The following is a 17,149-nucleotide window of genomic DNA, read 5'->3' on the forward strand; positions in this document are numbered from 1 at the left end:
GGTGAAAAAAAATTATATGAGTTCTGTTCTCATCAATTTCAAAACTAGCCTCCATTTTATTTCGCTATTTTATGTCTCGATGAAATTTCACTGGATCAAATGTCTGGTTCTTTTGATTGTTAAAATAAAACAGAGACTCTTTTAACATTGCCTTTGAAATTAAATATTTTTATAATATATTAACTTGGAAGATTTAATAATTAGCTACTATAACTTTACGCTGTATATTCTATTGTAAGCTAATTTAATTGATTAATTGATTATGAATAATTATAAAGGAATTCGATTATAAAATATTGAATTCATTTTGAGTAATTAGGTAGGTAGCTTAGTGCTGGCCACTTAAATTAATATTACAATTCACAAATTTATAATTTACCATAGGAATTTAATACTGCAAAAAAAAAAATTGTAAATTAATTCGGATTTTCACTTCTTTTCTTTTAATGTAGCACTGTAATTAATCGTATGATCAAATTTATTGCTTGACAGTTTACCGACAATAGAGTAAGAAGTAGCTATCAGTTAATTCGATGGCTCGAACACTCGCTAACAGCAATGCATCTGCAAGAGAACACATTCTCTATCCTCTGTTTTTGGTTAATTTTTATTTCAATCAATATACAACTACTTCAGCTCGCTTCATTCTTAGTCCCATTTAATGTCCATATGCATTGTCCATAAACACACCCATATCATTATCATTATCGTGAAAGATAAGTAATTATCATCTGTTTTATGTTCTGCAGCTGTGAAACGTCGATATTACGATATCATCACCCAAAAACTCGTACTTCTTCATTAGTACGCTGTTACAAGTATTCATCTACTATAAATATTAATAGTTTAAAATAATTTTGTGCCTCTCTTAGATGGTATGAATATGAAATCACCACAACGATTACTCATTGTGACATACTTTTGCCATACTGAACTGTTGTTATGTGATACTTGACTCTTGCAACAAATATAAGAAAACAAGAAAATCAATAATAACAACAATAATAATGAAACCGACTAATACTACAGGGTGTTCAGCCGTCATATCTTCTTATTTCAAGAGTTACATAACATGCAGTGTGCATTGTGAATTTCACTCATGTTTATGTGTGTGTGTGCATGGGAGTATGCTTGTACAATATAAGATGACAGTAAACCATATAAGGACTTATTTCGTAAGAAGTTATAACATAATACTAAAACATTGTTGAATCTTGTTTATAAGTGCAGAAAAATTATTTTTTCGAAATAATACAGACTCAACTATCATGGTCCAAAAGCTCGTTGAGACAGAGGGTGAATTAAATGGAACATAAAATTTAAATACATTTCATGCATTTCTTGTTTAAAATCTAACTGAAATTATTCCTTATTTTATGCAATTTAACTCTCATTTTGATTGATTTAATGCGTAACCACGTGTAGATTGAATTTCTAATATGAAAAAAAGAAACCAATATATATGATATTTGAATGTATTATGTGTACACGATGCGACCAAAATATATTATAAGTGTAAATTCTTGAATTGAAAATTTTATTACTACAGAAAAGTCCTTAGATGCTATTGCTTTTTTCTTATCAAATCATCAATATGTAACTTTTGAAGTAAAATAAAGATCAATAAATGAACGAACTCGTAACCAGTGCATGCATATTTGATGTTATAATTGTATCTCTAAGATTTTAATTTCCTACACTGTCTCATTAATAATCATTCGTATTTATGTAATGCTTATTTGTTCACCAGGTTGCAGTTGAATTAAAAAAACAAAAAGCAAAAGTGAAATGTCACTGTGAGGCCCTAAAGCATTGGAAATTCATTGGCAATTCATACTACTTTTATCACATCCATTAACCGTGAGTCAACATCTGTACTTGACTTGCTTTCACGATCATCAGTTTATCCCTCAATCTTCCATGAGAATACAACTAGCTTTTCTGATAATGAGATGGAAGTTCACAAAAATGGATCGAATAAAAATTCCTATATACCAAACTTGACGGGGATAGTTGAAGTAAAAAGTACTATTCCTTTCAAGTACGTGAATATTGGTTAGTTTTTGTAAGCACTAGAGCGTAAAAATCGACGTTTAAACACTGATGCTCATAAAAATGACAAAGTAGTCGAGTTGTTGACGGAGATAGCGGAGAAATTATTAATTCACAACTACATGAACCCTGCTCTTTTCGTTTCCTTCCATATCCATTTAATAGTCTCATCTTATTGATAATTTATAGATTTTCAACTGCCATGTTTTGATGAATTTAAGCCTGGTATAAAAACAAATAAATGATGATGTACAACTTTGATGTCAATGATATATTGTTTCGAGAGACTGAGTCAAATTTAGTTCTCCGTGAAAAATAATTAGTCTCTTCAATGTGATAATGTAATCTTACATTATTCTGCAGATTATTTTTTTGATTAAGAAATTCACAATAATCTGCATGACCAGAAAAGTTTCCAACAAATTTATTTCGTCAAGGTAGATTTCTTTACGGAATTCACGGGCAGTAAGTAAGATTGAAATACAATGAATATGATTTATTAATTATTTAGTGTTATAATTATGGCTTTGTTTAACAGACATAATTGTTACATGAAGAGTTTGAATGTTTCTGCTGACAATGCAGCTTGTTAAAAAAAAAAGAAACAAAAAACAAATCCAGCTTTATGATAGTCAAGCTATTATTTATATTCTTACGAGGCGAAATTAATGATATTCAAGTTAGACTGTAAAGTTTCTTTGCTTTGTGACAAACAAAAGCCGAAATTGGTAGGATCATAAATTTATAAGTAAAGAGACATCATCTTTTACAAACCCCTTTCCTATGTCTGCAACCAATCATCATGATCAATCAGCCACTTGTAGCATTCACTACAGATATGACATTGGCAATATTGCATGGAGATATTACTGATTAACTTCAAAATCCAGGTACATATTGCAATTCCTCAATTTATCTGAGGACCAATCGAATAACAACTATTAAATGCCGTATTATGGAAAAGGTATATGGCAAAAAGCAGTATCTTGTTTAGTTTCTCAATAGCAGGACACGTTGAACTTAAGTTTGAAATATTTAGATGCATGTTCAGTTCTGTAGCTAGCATGGTTCAATAAAGATGTTTATTTTATATATTTTCACTGATTTTATTTGCATATAAATTATGTGTAATTGATTATTAAAATATATGTCTACGTAATTCGTTTTCAACTTGCATTCTCATTATCACAACACTAATTCTTTGTATGAAATCCTATAAAATATGTTGTATAACTTGTTTTAGATTCTGAATTTTCCAGTGTAATTAATATCAAACGCTAGACGGTTGCATCAATAAAACAAAGCACATGTTCAACATTGCATTTCAAACAATTTTCAAAATACGTTGTGCTTTTGTGAAACATGCAAAACTTCCTAACTTTATTCATTAGAATATACAAGCCATTCCACCAATTCTCAGCCAATAATCCGAAGTCAAGATTAATTTGTTTACTCTTCTCATATCTTATTCTATGTGGATTATATTTATAAAATACTAACTTCGTAACTCCAATGGCGAGAGGAAAATTATTTCTTATTTCCATGCATTGCAATTTGGGCTTCATCCAATTATTTTTTTAAACTTTTAGACGTCATACATAAAACGGATCGTAAAGTGTCATTTAGTCATGATTTTGATGAGTTTCGTTTTGTACTGTCTGGGCAATTGGTTCTTTTAATCGAAGCCTCGTAATGTATACGTTGAACTTTCAAATATACGCAGTATAATTTTTCTTCGTGTTATCCATATCAAGTGTAAAAGTATTTCTGAAATCTTTTTTTTCCAAAAGAAGTAACATTACGAGTTGATAACCAATTCATTTTAACACATTAAAATTAATGTTCCAAAAAATTATATCAACCTGGAATCATGATTGATATATGATACGCTATAAGAATTCAGTAGACCAACTCATCTCCCTGTTGAATTATTTATACCTTATTTAAAGCAACTGAATAAAAATTCCAATATTGCAAAAATATGTGCAGGGAAATAAAACATATTTTACTTGTATGGACAGACAAATATTCAAATATTGAATCATTCAATATTCAAAATGATATTGCAATACAGCATTTTGCATCGACATGTAGAATATGTTTTGCTCAAATAAACGCACAACAAAAAAAGAGAGGACTGAATTGAGTACTTCAATGGCGTATATGATCAGGATGAAGAATTTCTCTAACCGATTCAAACTCAACATCTTACAAGCTGCAATGAAATAGAGCAAATAAACTAACTCGATCATCGAATTTGAACATTGAAGCTAATTATTTTCAATTCATAACAAATTGAAAAATTGATAAGTTGATGATGCTGTATGTTATGTAGCAAATTAATGTGGCACCATGGAAAAATATCAGTACTACAAAAATGTATGGTAAATACGAATGAAGTAAATGTTTACAACACAATAGAAGATAGATAAAAATGATAGATTACACATAATCTTTTATAATTACGTACGTATAGTTTGGGTGTAGGAGTATATTTGAAAAAAAAAGAATCTATTTGTATTGGGTGTTGAATAATTGATACTCGTCTCCGAACGAAAATAACAAGCACAGATATTTAATCATTATATTACGCTTGGATGTATAATTTTATTTCAATATTGAGGAATCAAAATTGGTATAGCTTGTGTGTCCTACACTTTATACAAGATACCCTTGTGATAGTGAGATATCAAATTTTACTAACATTTGGTTTTAGTTTCATGTTTCTAATAGCTCGGTCTTAGTATATGACGCATCTATTGGTTACATACTTTTCGGTATTAAACGTATGGAAAAATTTCTGTGTGTCGTTTGAGGCTGAAACCGTTCTTGTGATTTATAAATTATAAATCCTATCAATTTCCGCTAAAATTATTTACCGTAATAAGTTTGATGGTAAATCAAATCTATTTTGTTATTCCCTATTACCGATAACGCTATTTAAATAAATTAATTGACATTTATTAGTTTGATTTAATCAGACGTATTATTGAAATGTGAAATTCAAGTTCGACAAGTGCAGAAGTATGGCTATTACAAGCCATATTGCGCAAGCGTGTCTAAATAACATTTACACATGCTATGGTAGTAAATGCAGTCAAAGTAACACCAATGAATAATTAGTCCAAGTTCCTTGGTCATATAGCTTGCCAAAAATTAGGTGACGAGGAGATATAAATAACATATTTCAAGTGTTGATGTAGTTAGAAAAGAAAAAAATTGATTGAAGGTAAAGTTGCCATTAAGCAAGAATTTGCTAGTCAAATAATTATATAATATATGCCTATTGAAATCCTAATCGAAACTGACGACAGGTAGGTGGGTATTTTAAAGTAAAAAAAGATCAGCACAACGGGCTTTAAGAAGCGAACAAACGTTTCATTCTGGAATAAAATGAAATGCGATAAAAGCACAATGTACCGATTTCCAAAGTGAACGACGTAGTGTAAATAATATAAATGCTAAACAGAGACAAATAAATATAAATCTATGAAGATGAATGATATGGGTTGGTATAGACGATAGATGTTCTAAGACACATATTCTGTGCACATTTCACAGCTCTGGCCTGTCACATAATTGTTGAATATTCACATCTTTATGAAACTTTATGGAAAATATATTCGTTTATGGCGTTACATTGTATTAAAATCGGTGTATTTGTGAATGACAGTAGTTGATTAACACCAAAGGCATAAAAAATAACGTGTCAGTTTGTAACGAGAAACAACTACTTCGGAAAACAGAAAAATGAATGATGGTCTTTGTAGAAAAAAATAGCTCGTCACTGCCATGTAATGGATGTCTCACTTTGAAATATACCTAAAAAAAAAAACAAAACGAACCATTTGATTTCTCTAGTGTCGTAATATGTATTGTATCATCGTCTATCCATAATCATGGCAACATTCGTAATAAGCCATTCATTAATGCCTATGAGAGTCACGGTAGAGAATACCAAGACCTGCACCTATCATATCGCGGATGCCTATATCGTTAGAAATATTCGGAACACGCTTCATTCAATTTTTAATAAATCTCACGATAACAAGGTATTTTATTGTCATGACTCAGCTTCAATACCAAGTTATCTACATTCAGACCAAGAATGCAGAAAAAAAATATTACTTAGTTTATAATGATATGTTATGCCTCAACTGCATAATTAATGATCAATTACGATTGGAAAATCATTTACATAACTTAATTTGAGTTCAAATTAGTGCTACTTAGATGATTTCATAAATTTTACCACATCTTTGCAGTTACAGAAAATTGATCTTATCACAACATTATGCAATTCAAAATTGAACGAAAGTTACAGAGTGACGACATATTGTCGAAGAAACTAACATGCTAATTGTCATGTTCTACGTCATTTGATTTCACATCTGGACACTTCATACATAATGCCATATGATAACTTAGAAAATAATTATGTCAGAAATCTTAGTCGTTCATATGTGCATAACATTTACAGTCATTGAACATGCTCAATTTCCACATGTACTGGACGTACAATCAGCAAGTCTATCTATTCCAATTAAACCACTATGTTACTTATGTTTAATTTTACATCATATACCATTTCATTTAAATTGCATAATCACAAAGCTGTCAAATTTTGAGTACAATGGTCCTCTCAGTAATTACAGATCAATAATTCACATCCATACGTATGACATTCTTTGCGTACTTATTAATGTATGGCTATACTCTGTGTTGAATTCTTCCCTTTAACAAATGATATTAGTACCATTGGTATTTGGCGGAACAACAATGTGTGTCATTTTTAAATATAATTTGATGTAAAATTTATACACATCAGTACGGACAAACATGACTTTTTACCAATGTAAGTAAAAATATAAAGGTATATATGTATATACCTTTAACTTTTTAATTTATTTGATTGTAATACATGAGATGGGTTTACGGTAAGTAAGTACGCCAAACATCAGACGTTTTCACACTATATTCCTCAGTAAAGTAATCTTACAAATTTTAATCTGTATGTTCTTCCTGAAACCACGCACAATTCGAATTGTTGACTCTATGTCATCTGTTTTTGGAAACTACTTTATGGACAGGCGTAAAAAAGATACCAGGTTTAATTTCGTTATGTCAACATACCGAAACGCGGATAAAAAAAATTACAAAATTTGAGAATTGGTTTACAGGGGTTTCGGTTGCAAAATGAATGTGATTTATTAAATTTCTAACAATTCGTATTGGCGGTCGATTACAGGCTTCAACTTTATAATGAGGAATAATCCTTATTCAAATATTCGACGTAACCTAACTATAACAAGTGATATTTTTAAAAAGTTCAGGCTTTGAATATAAAATGTGGTAAAGTAGCTATAAGAACAGTTACTACAAATTATGCGAACTAGTTCTACTTATATATCATACTATCCATAAGCAGATTTTCAATTTGTTAAAGTTTCAGATACCTATTCTTATTTTAGCACTGCAGCATTTACATATCTTACATTTGTGGTAGTGTACAGTTATCATCAAAGATATTTAATTCCATTGATTTGGCAGCGATGTTTAACTGACCGCACATCGGCCTTTGGAGTATGCACTGTGTGATACTGGTTAGTTAGAAAAGTGATGTCACCTGGACAGAGGATTATCGCTATAAGGTACCAAATTTGAGACTTCTTTGAGCCATACAGGGAAGTGGCTGAGCAATATTAAAAGTTCCTCTTTATTTAAACTATAAATGCGTTTTAGCATTTGAATGACATACTCCTTGGAATTGTTTGTGTGTAAATTAGGCTCTATTCTTACAAGAATAACAGCACACTGTAAGTTTCTTGGATAAAGATCTAAGATTTTTGGTTTTTTCTCATCACAAAGTTTACTTATGTGATTAAGTATGTATTGTATGAAATTAACACACATTTCACTACAATTCGTGTATGCGAACATTTCTTTCATTACGCTGGATAGTAGTTGAAATATGCGTGGCGATTTGGAGCTATATTTGAGTAATTGATTGCAATTTACATCATCTGAACAATGTTTGATGGAAGGATTCATATGCTTCTCAATGATATCTGAATCAAGACTACCCTCTGAGTGATTAGCATTGAATAACATAAATAGATCTACAATTGGTATTTCGATTAGCTTGGTTGATCTGCAAACGTATATATTTTCGATTGTGCTCAGGGCAAGTGATAGACTGTCATATTTTTCAGTCAAAGTGTCTAAAAATCTGTTGCTATCATCTGTTTCATCCAAATACAAAATTCTATTTATAATACTGTCCAATTTGAAATCAAATATTGGAATATTTAATTTCATATCAATCAAGACAAATCCTATCTTAACTAAAACACTAACAGACGCTTGTTTAGCAATAAAATCTTCCGTCAGGTACTTCTCCACCAAGTTTATGGCAAACTTTGTAGTCCTTTCACCATCTGTAAATGAGTGCATCTGTTCATAGCGGCTATTAATTCGTGACCAGTCGCGTAACTGTTCCTACAAGAACAAATAATTATTACAGAGACCGATTGCAGTATTGTATTACTAGGATAGATTGTTCATGTAACATTACAGTAATATAAATTAAAACTATTGTCAAATATACTATCTGTCACAATTCGTAAAATCTGGCAGTGTTTTAGTAATAAGTATGTAAGTATGAAACAAAACAACGAAATCAGATTACACATATATGGCCATTTTTAATTAGTGTTAAAATGACTTGGCTCATTTGAATTCTAGAATGACTTTACTGTTATCTGCTTCAACGAAAGGAAAGAATAATTTATGCGAAGTTTTGATTGATCAGTCAGCTTAATCAAGAACTCAAGTTTTTGTTTACCTGGAGTTTGGAGAATAAATTAATATAAACCTGTCAAATATTTAGACTTAAATTTGCCATTTTGTACTGTTCGATAGCTTACCAAATTTGATTTACTCTTCAAGACCTTATTATGAGTTGTGGATCAAGCTAGGTTGATCAATATTTTAAGTGCATAAAAAATAACAATTGATTCGAACTGAAACAGATCGATACGAGTCCAAATAAAAACACCCAGTATTGCAATTAGATCGAAACTCTGGTTAAACGTACAATGAGATTTGTTCTGACTAAATAGCGCTGGTGTGCGGCCGGAGAGATCCTACGACACAATAGGGTAGTTAAAGATGCAGCAAGAGCAGATGTTACATCTGGAATTCTTGGCCGAAATTTATCACCTTTCTCGGTGCAATTATCCAGGTTAATTTTTGAAACTTCTTCACTGCCATTGACCAGTATGGATCTCATGATATTAAAGTTTGTCATTGTTACTCTCCTAAAATAAGAATGAAATGGAAAACATTGTTATTCTATCACGTCAGAAAGTATAGTTACTTCACAGCTGGTAAATTTGCATCTTCTGTATTTTTTGAAGCATAGTATCAACGGCAGGCATCTCTTTTCACTTGATGGTTCATTAGAGGTCACATACGTACCTGAATACCTGTCACATTCAGGATTCAAGAGACGTAAATTACATATTCGGGGATCGCATTCATACGTCTCACTAAATCCCGTGTCGGAATTATCCTTTGGTTTGCATACTCACGAATGGAATCATTCTGAAAAAAGAGTGGAAATTACTGTCGTATCAAAATATTGACCAGTACAGGACAGTATTGGTTTTATCCACTGATATAGTCTCAGTACATGCATCAGTGATTTTATCATTTAGCGCCGCTAAATTTGCTCGCATTTTCACGTTCCATGACTTTATAACTTCTTCATAAGCACTTACAGCGCCCCTAGACGTTCGACGTTGAACTAAATAACATGATTTGATCGGATGGATCTAACAGAATAGCTAAGGGCCACGAGTGGGGAAGAACAGCTAGGCAGGAGCGTGCAGCTACCCCCACTCCATGGGAAGAGCGACAGAAAGGGTGGGAGAATTATTATCTTCCGTCCTTCAGAGAACTGATAATCTCTTTCTTCAGAGCGCCATGCGGCCTCAGTTGTTTCCGAGCAATCCGAGCGAAGTGTTCTCGATATCAGTTCAACATTTAGACCGCGTTGTTCAGGTTGTGTCACGTTGTTCGATCAGTGTATTTCCACCATACTCAGCTGTGAATATTACACGAGGATCAGCGTATAGCCTTAAAAAAACCAAGTTACTGAAATAAAAACACCCGCGAAAGTTGAAGGTCAATTTCGTGTTCCGAGTCTTCATTGTTCTGCGTAACTTCAGATTTCAGTGATGTCTATTTTTGTCTCTGTGCGTCCAGTGTCAATTTTATTATTTTTTCGGCTGATTTTCAGCAATTGAGCAGTTGCATTGTTAGCAAGTTTATTCAGTCGGTTCAGACAGCTACAGCACAAAAAATGAGTGTAAAATTGAGTGTTATTGCGGTGCAGATTTTTATATTATAGGAGATCAGTGAAAATCGGAATTATGTGAAAAGTGCGTTGCTTCACCAATAAACCTGAGATGCTACAAGAGCTACTACATGTAAATCTGTGGAGCAGCCCTGAGTCAAGGTAACAATACTTGTTTTAACTATTGATTGATAATTCTAGGTGGTATGTACATTTAAAGCCGAACTTTTGTTCTTGCATAACATGCAATGCATAAATATGAAACTAGACAACAGTAATAATTAATTTAAGTGTTCTGTATTGTAACTCACAGATTTAAGCAGAGACTTCCGAGTAACTTTTCCATTTCTTGGCAACGCTGGTGAGTTTGCACGTGTTAGGTTACGGGTATTTCCCTGAGATTCCTCTGTTACGTGGCGTGGCGGTAACAATTGTTGCACAAATCTTCGATTTCTTAGCTGCATGGATAGGCTCATTCGCGATTGCAACGTGCTTGATTTTCAGTCTAATAATTTTGTTTTCGCAATTTAATTTACCGCAGCTTACTTAAAGTTAGAAATTTTGCACGTTGCTAAAAGTGGAATGAGCATCGCGACAGGTAACCACCGCTTACTCGGCACTCGCAAGATCGAATTGTGTTTTGTAACTGATGTCATAATCTACGTTTGAATTTACCGATGATGTCGTTTAAGTGGTGGGTTCACCTGAGGTTTGACCGTATTCAATTATTAACATTATTGTTAAATCGATAAAATTCTAAAGTCTGGCATAACGTAACGTACTCAAATTGCATCTTATAATATATATCAATTTCAATCTTTTAACATCCGAAAAGTATTGATCAACTGCAGGCTTAGCTCGCTTAAAAAAATGCTAATTGGCATACAGGATGTTTTTAATCAATTTTGCAAAAGGTTAATGTACCGGTAGTCTGCCAACACTTACTAAAATAATATATACAATATTATTTCAGTAGGCAGACTATGAAACAAAAACATTTTGCTCCCAACAGGTAACCAACGAAAATGTAAGTCCAGTGACCACGGCGCAAATGATGAAGAATGATATGCGTTGGAGAAAATGTAGAACCGTTTAAATCGAATATAGGTAACCGGATAGGTAAGTGGTCGTTTTGGGATCCGTCGCGGGGCTTATGCATGTGTATGTGATAGTCTCTTTTCCGTTGGGTGGTTCCGTTGGGAAACACGCAAGGGTAGGAAGGTCGCGATGTGCCGTGATGTTACAAACTTTTGTAATCCACAGCGTCAAATGATCACAGAAATTTTTTTTCCAAAAGACTCCGTATTCGAGTCTCTCAACCATTTGTCAGCATTTGAATATTAACGAGATTGAATTTTCCATTTCTTGTTACTCTGCAACCATTTTACAATCGTTATTCCATTCAGTTATTTAGTCATTACCGATCATTATTCCATTGAATTGATCTCTGTGATCGTTTGAATGGGTAAAACGCATCTCTGGACCATCTATCGCGTTCCGTGGTACGCTAGATGGGGAGAGATGCTGAGCTCGAAGACTTCGCGTCGAAGAGGATCGCCGACCGTCACGCCACACAATAATGCATGCCCTCCAACCTCCCTCCCGATTTCGATTTGTAATCTGTGAAGAACAATCCGCATAGCAATGTATCTAATTCAAAAAGATGCAGATGTGGATTGGGTTTCTACAGAATTTTTGGGACAAGTTCCAGATAGTACAATTTTTTTGACAGTTTAATCTGTCGCGCTTTTTTGCGCGTAGACTAATCACGAGAATTGGATGCAGCATTTTGTGCGTAAATTAACCCTTTCGCTACGGACGCATTCTACGTCGCGCCGTCCCCGCTGACCGAGCAGTCGCGGCAAGCGTCCGTACTTGCGGAACAACTGCAAGCGTCCGTCAGACGCACAATACCAGGCTATCTTACGCAGAGCGAGTGCAGTCGCTCGTAAATAAAATGCTTAAAAAATTATAACATAATGTTGGGTTCCCATGGTCACCGTTCGTACATAACGAGCGTCAAATGTTAGGTTACCATGGTCACCGCTCGTACAGAGCGAGCGTCAGGCGTTGGGTGACTATAGTCACCTATCGGACAGAGCGAGCGTCGGACGTTGGGTGATCATAGTCACCGATCGGGCCGAAAGGGTTAATAACGGAAATCGGATACGTTTTTTTGAACGTCGATTTTGCAAACAGTGTATAAAAGAGTTACGCACTCTCGATGTGCTAATCTTTTAGCTCTTCTGTCAATTTTTTGACAAATAATAAAATTCTCAAGTTCCACGCCGCATTTTGCGCGTGGACTTGATACTTTTCAGTTATGAGAGAAAGCGCGGCATTTGGAAGCCGGCGCTCAACGCGTAGGAACAAAAATCTCGGTAGTGTATACTGATAGTGCAGAATCTTGGCGTAAGTATTTATCAAATATATCTGAAACATACAGAAATACTCGTTTAAGTGATCGTATTATTGTTTATTTCAGGGCAACAAAAGCAATTTTCTAACAAATGCACTGAGAACTATAGAATGTTCAGCCGAAAATGATATTCACTTTAATAACTCAAAGCAAAAAAAATGTCGATTTATAAATGTAGAATTTCTTTTATTCATCAATACAATTAATAATTGAAGCAGCGAATATTAAAGCGAATATCATGTTGGACCCATTTTTTGTCAGTGTATAGACTTGTGTGAGTGTGCTAACCATACCGTCGCGTCGTCTGTTTCAGCTAATAAAACTTTTGCTTGTTTCAGATAATCACTCCTTTATCCGATCCAGGTAATTGAACCTTTGTCTGTTTCAGCTAATAAAACCTTTGCCTGTTTAAACTAACCAAACTTTTCATCTGTTTCAGTTGATAAAACTTTTAGTCTGTTTCAGTTAACCAAACCTTTTGTCTGTTTCAGCTCATCAAACCTGTTGGCTGTTTCAGCTAATCAAACTTTCTGTCTTTTTCAGGTAATCAAACTTTTTGTCACTTCAGCTAATCATTCTTGCCTGTTTCAGCCAATTAAGTTATCTCTTTTGTCGTTAATTATATATTTTACTTATCTAAGCTAAGTACATTTTTGTCTGCAAATATGTCACTAATTGTATTTTCATCTGTTCCAGGTAACAGAGTTTCATTGACAATACTGAAAAATTAACGTTTTATTTTTTAGGCTTAGGTCTGGTTTAGGTCTGGTTCAGGGTCAGTCATCTTGTTTTCATCATGACCACAAAGTGTGGTAAAATTTATTCAGCTGTAGTTTTTTTTTCAATGGTTTTACAGTCTTTTATTGCCATCGTTTTAGCGTCAGAGTGTGTTTTCCAGAGTCGCTCACAGGTCATGTTTGATTTGTATTTCACTGTAGAATTATACAGCTCTGTTGTATTTTGGAGTTTGCGCTTATTCTACTCCGATTTGTTTTCATTTCTTCAAAGGTTTCTGCATCGTCTTCCGATAGGTAAATTCGTGTTATCGATCTTGGTTTAGTCGTTGATTCTTTTGCGTATTTACCAGGTTCTCCATTTCAGTGATTATCTCATACCTCATAAGAAAAAAAACTCGTGCTCGAACATCGAAAGTCAATCGCCGTTCGCCTATAAGATGAAAACAATCACCCTTCATCCATAATTGAAACAACCATCTTTCATCCATAATCAAAACACTCATCTTTCATCGATAATAAATAGGCAGCGGGTTATATGAACAGAAAAATTCAGAACAAACTGCGAATATGCGCGAGAAGAAATTGATTGGGAAAAACAATTTACCGTAACTAACTTGTGAAAAAAAATCATCTGTAATTTTTCGAAGAACGTAAGATCGATCTTGCAAGTATTCTCCGTGGAGTAGTGCTATTGGGGATACCACGTAAAAAAAAAAAAGAAAACCAACATCAAGAACAACAACACGCTGGATGCTCTACCGCTTGTGATGGTGTGGAAACGAGCATAAGTGATCTTATTTTATTGGTCAAATACTAACATATTGTAGTTTTTGAAATGACAATTTTATTCATGCGTAAATTTAACTCATTGTCAATAAAACTCGTGTTTCGATAATGTGTAACACATGTCGAATCGTAATACCTTCGGATTTCTCTAGTTTAGTCTCAGTGAATTCCACGTAAATACATCCTTCTTTTTGATAAATTTTGTTTCTTAATTAAAGTCAACAAGGTACACATACCTTTGGCAATTTAGAGTTTGGCAATTCCAACATCTTTCTCCCCCCGCTTGACCTTTTGAATCTATATTGTAGGGAATTATTCAAAAATTTTAAGACTAATTTGTATACCCGCTTGATTTGTAGATGACTTAACTGAATCTACTGTTACATAAGTTTTTCAAAAAATCATTATATTCACATACGCAAAAAGAAAGGCAACAAATATGATAACTTGCATTTTATAATATTATTAATTGACTTTAGACCCAATTAAAAATCACAAAAGAAATGTTTGGTCACATTGTACACATTAATTTATTATTTTCGACAAGAAGAAAATGATCCGTCAAGAACGGAAATCACAAATCAGTTGGAATACAAAATATGACTATTTAAGTAGGAAAAATTTTCAACGGGTGATTATTGAATTATTGTCAATCACAAAATAATTGTGAATAAAATAGTTTCCACAAAAGGTCGTACCTACTGTGTAAGATTATACATAATACGCGTATGCTATAAATATTTTTCGTATACCCCGCAGATACTTGCCGAGGAAGTTGTGAAAGTCGGATTTACAGAAGAGACATTCGTAAAACGCGAAAAAAATTATACATCAATAACTAAACGGTTTACGCATAAGTTGGCTGCCTCGCCACCAATTCCAAAGACCAGTACAGGCATTGTTAGATGGTGATCTTCGCAGAAAGAGTATCGCTTGGTATTCAACGGACCTATGTATATTTCTCCAAAACGGACAATCAGCCCACCATGGGAACCCGATGCCGTTCCAATAACTCATTAACGATGCATATTTCTTGTATGATCATTAAGCAATTACATGAATTTCTAACAAGTTCCTTGTAATTTTAGCATATATAACGTCACTCATTAACCTTCTACCAATGTCTCTCGTCGTGAAATTATTTTTCTACCCACGTCTGCAAAATTTGCAAATTCTGCTTGCGGAAATCTATAGCAATACTTCGATCGATCAGAATCTTGTCTCAGAAAAGACCACTGGATTGTTGGAAGCAGAACGCTCTTGAAGCTTCCGAAAGGTCTTACAACCTTTCATCTATATTTTCTTGCCAGAGATATCGTAGATAATTTATGAGAATTTTATTATAAAGAATCTGGAAAATCCATCTTCAGGTGATATAAGTCGTTAGTTTCTGATATCCTATATCTAGTATTGTTACACAATTGTATCCTCCGAGTAATATTATTATTAGGGGTTACCGGAAAAATGCTGAAATTCCGAGTCAAATAGTATCGATCTTGTCGGTAATACATATTCTCAAACGCGAAATTCATAACAATCAACACGGGCACTACCATAAATGCATAATAAAGTGGACAGATATGAGTAATTATAATCTGGGCCACTTGATAATAAATTTCTGAACAATCTTGAGTTTGGAGGTCAGCGGACAAAGTCGCAATCTAACCACGTAATATGAATGGAAGTTGAAAAAACGAACCTTGATCATCTTGAACATTTTTTTTTTAATTACTTTTGTGATAATGATTGCCTGAGGTTCATTGGGGTTTGTTACAACATGAATACAAACATTAGTAACAATCGAGTCTTACCTAATTTCTAAAAAATATTTACAAGTAGTATTTTTGTGTTGAAAGGTCTGGGTTTTCCGCTGCAAATAAACTGTATTTCTAAAAAACCACAGAAATCTAACGTCAGTTAAGAAATTGTTTTTATATGTCAGCTGCATCTTCTTTCGGAATGAAGATATGAGCGTTGATTGAAGATACATGTTATTATCTTCTGTTAACGGTACGAGTCAAGTATTAAACATATGTACAGAAATTACACGAAGTACATATAGGAACAACTATACATATATCTTCATCCTTTGATTAACTTCTTCGACTATGTCTCCCACCCCTTGCATCAAATTTTCTAACTCTGTTAACAGTAAACCAGCTGTATGTTTATTGTGCATCTATTTGGACAACATTATTTCTATCGATCCGATGGAGTTAGATTGACATTTCTGAATTTAGCCCACACGAATTTGCGTAGTTGAAAAGTATACAGCGTCCATACGGGGTTATATTGAAATTTCAGTTTGTTCCCGTTTTTCATTCCATGGGCATAATAATACGCGACTCTGCATTATCTGGGCACACGCGGTGAGTGATGGTAACATCAGTTCTTGTCGTCTTTACGTACCGACCGCTTGCCGGATTCAGCTGCACGTACACTTGGGGACAGTGAATCTGAGACGGCTAACTTTTTACACTAGACAGTTATGTTGGCAACACAGAGAAACCTACAGCGCCATAGTAGACCGAGCGCGAAACAAACTCAATCTCAATAAACATAACATAAGCCACGACCGTCGTTGACGTGTCAATCCAACAAGTCATTATCCCCGCGATATTCCAAGGTTAGATTTGACGGTCATGACGGAGTTCGTTTAGAGCTCGGCCCACTAGAGCGCTGCGCCAACATAATAATAATATTATTATTGACACATTTTCATCCCTACCATCCCTACCCCACGTACATCCCTAGATAGCAGCGCCGCGACATGGCTATTTCAAACACTAAAAACCA

At 33.8% G+C, this 17,149-nt stretch overlaps 1 protein-coding gene across 3 annotated transcripts; it reads right to left on the reverse strand.

Annotated features, from left to right (window-relative positions):
• Window positions 1–1,249: 1,249 nt before the first annotated feature.
• LOC124211012 (uncharacterized) lies at window positions 1,250–9,871 on the reverse strand. Of its 3 annotated transcripts, none has more exons than XM_046609640.2 (4): window positions 9,834–9,871; window positions 9,532–9,657; window positions 9,149–9,371; window positions 1,250–8,550 (listed from the first exon to the last, which is right to left on the reverse strand). In XM_046609640.2, the coding sequence occupies exons 3-4, from the start codon at window positions 9,359–9,361 to the stop codon at window positions 7,675–7,677; spliced, it is 1,089 nt and encodes a 362-aa protein (XP_046465596.1). In that variant the 5' UTR covers window positions 9,362–9,371; window positions 9,532–9,657; window positions 9,834–9,871; the 3' UTR covers window positions 1,250–7,674. The 3 variants fall into 3 exon arrangements, with proteins under 3 accessions (XP_046465596.1, XP_046465586.1, XP_046465576.1); XM_046609630.2 differs by having other exon boundaries at window positions 9,746–9,845; XM_046609620.2 differs by lacking the exon at window positions 9,834–9,871 and having other exon boundaries at window positions 9,532–9,827.
• Window positions 9,872–17,149: the final 7,278 nt, after the last annotated feature.

The sequence above is a fragment of the Neodiprion pinetum genome, chromosome 1, assembly GCF_021155775.2.
Source record: "Neodiprion pinetum isolate iyNeoPine1 chromosome 1, iyNeoPine1.2, whole genome shotgun sequence".
In the NCBI taxonomy this organism is placed as follows: Eukaryota; Metazoa; Arthropoda; class Insecta; order Hymenoptera; family Diprionidae; genus Neodiprion; species Neodiprion pinetum.

Excerpts from the sequence above, each read along its gene's own strand:
- LOC124211012 (XM_046609640.2), bottom strand. The coding sequence starts at position 9,361 with ATGACAAACTTTAATATCATGAGATCCATACTGGTCAATGGCAGTGAA. Across the intron at positions 8,551-9,148 it reads TAGTCAGAACAAATCTCATT|GAACAGTTACGCGACTGGTC; the intron begins GTACGTTTAACC and ends TTGTTCTTGTAG.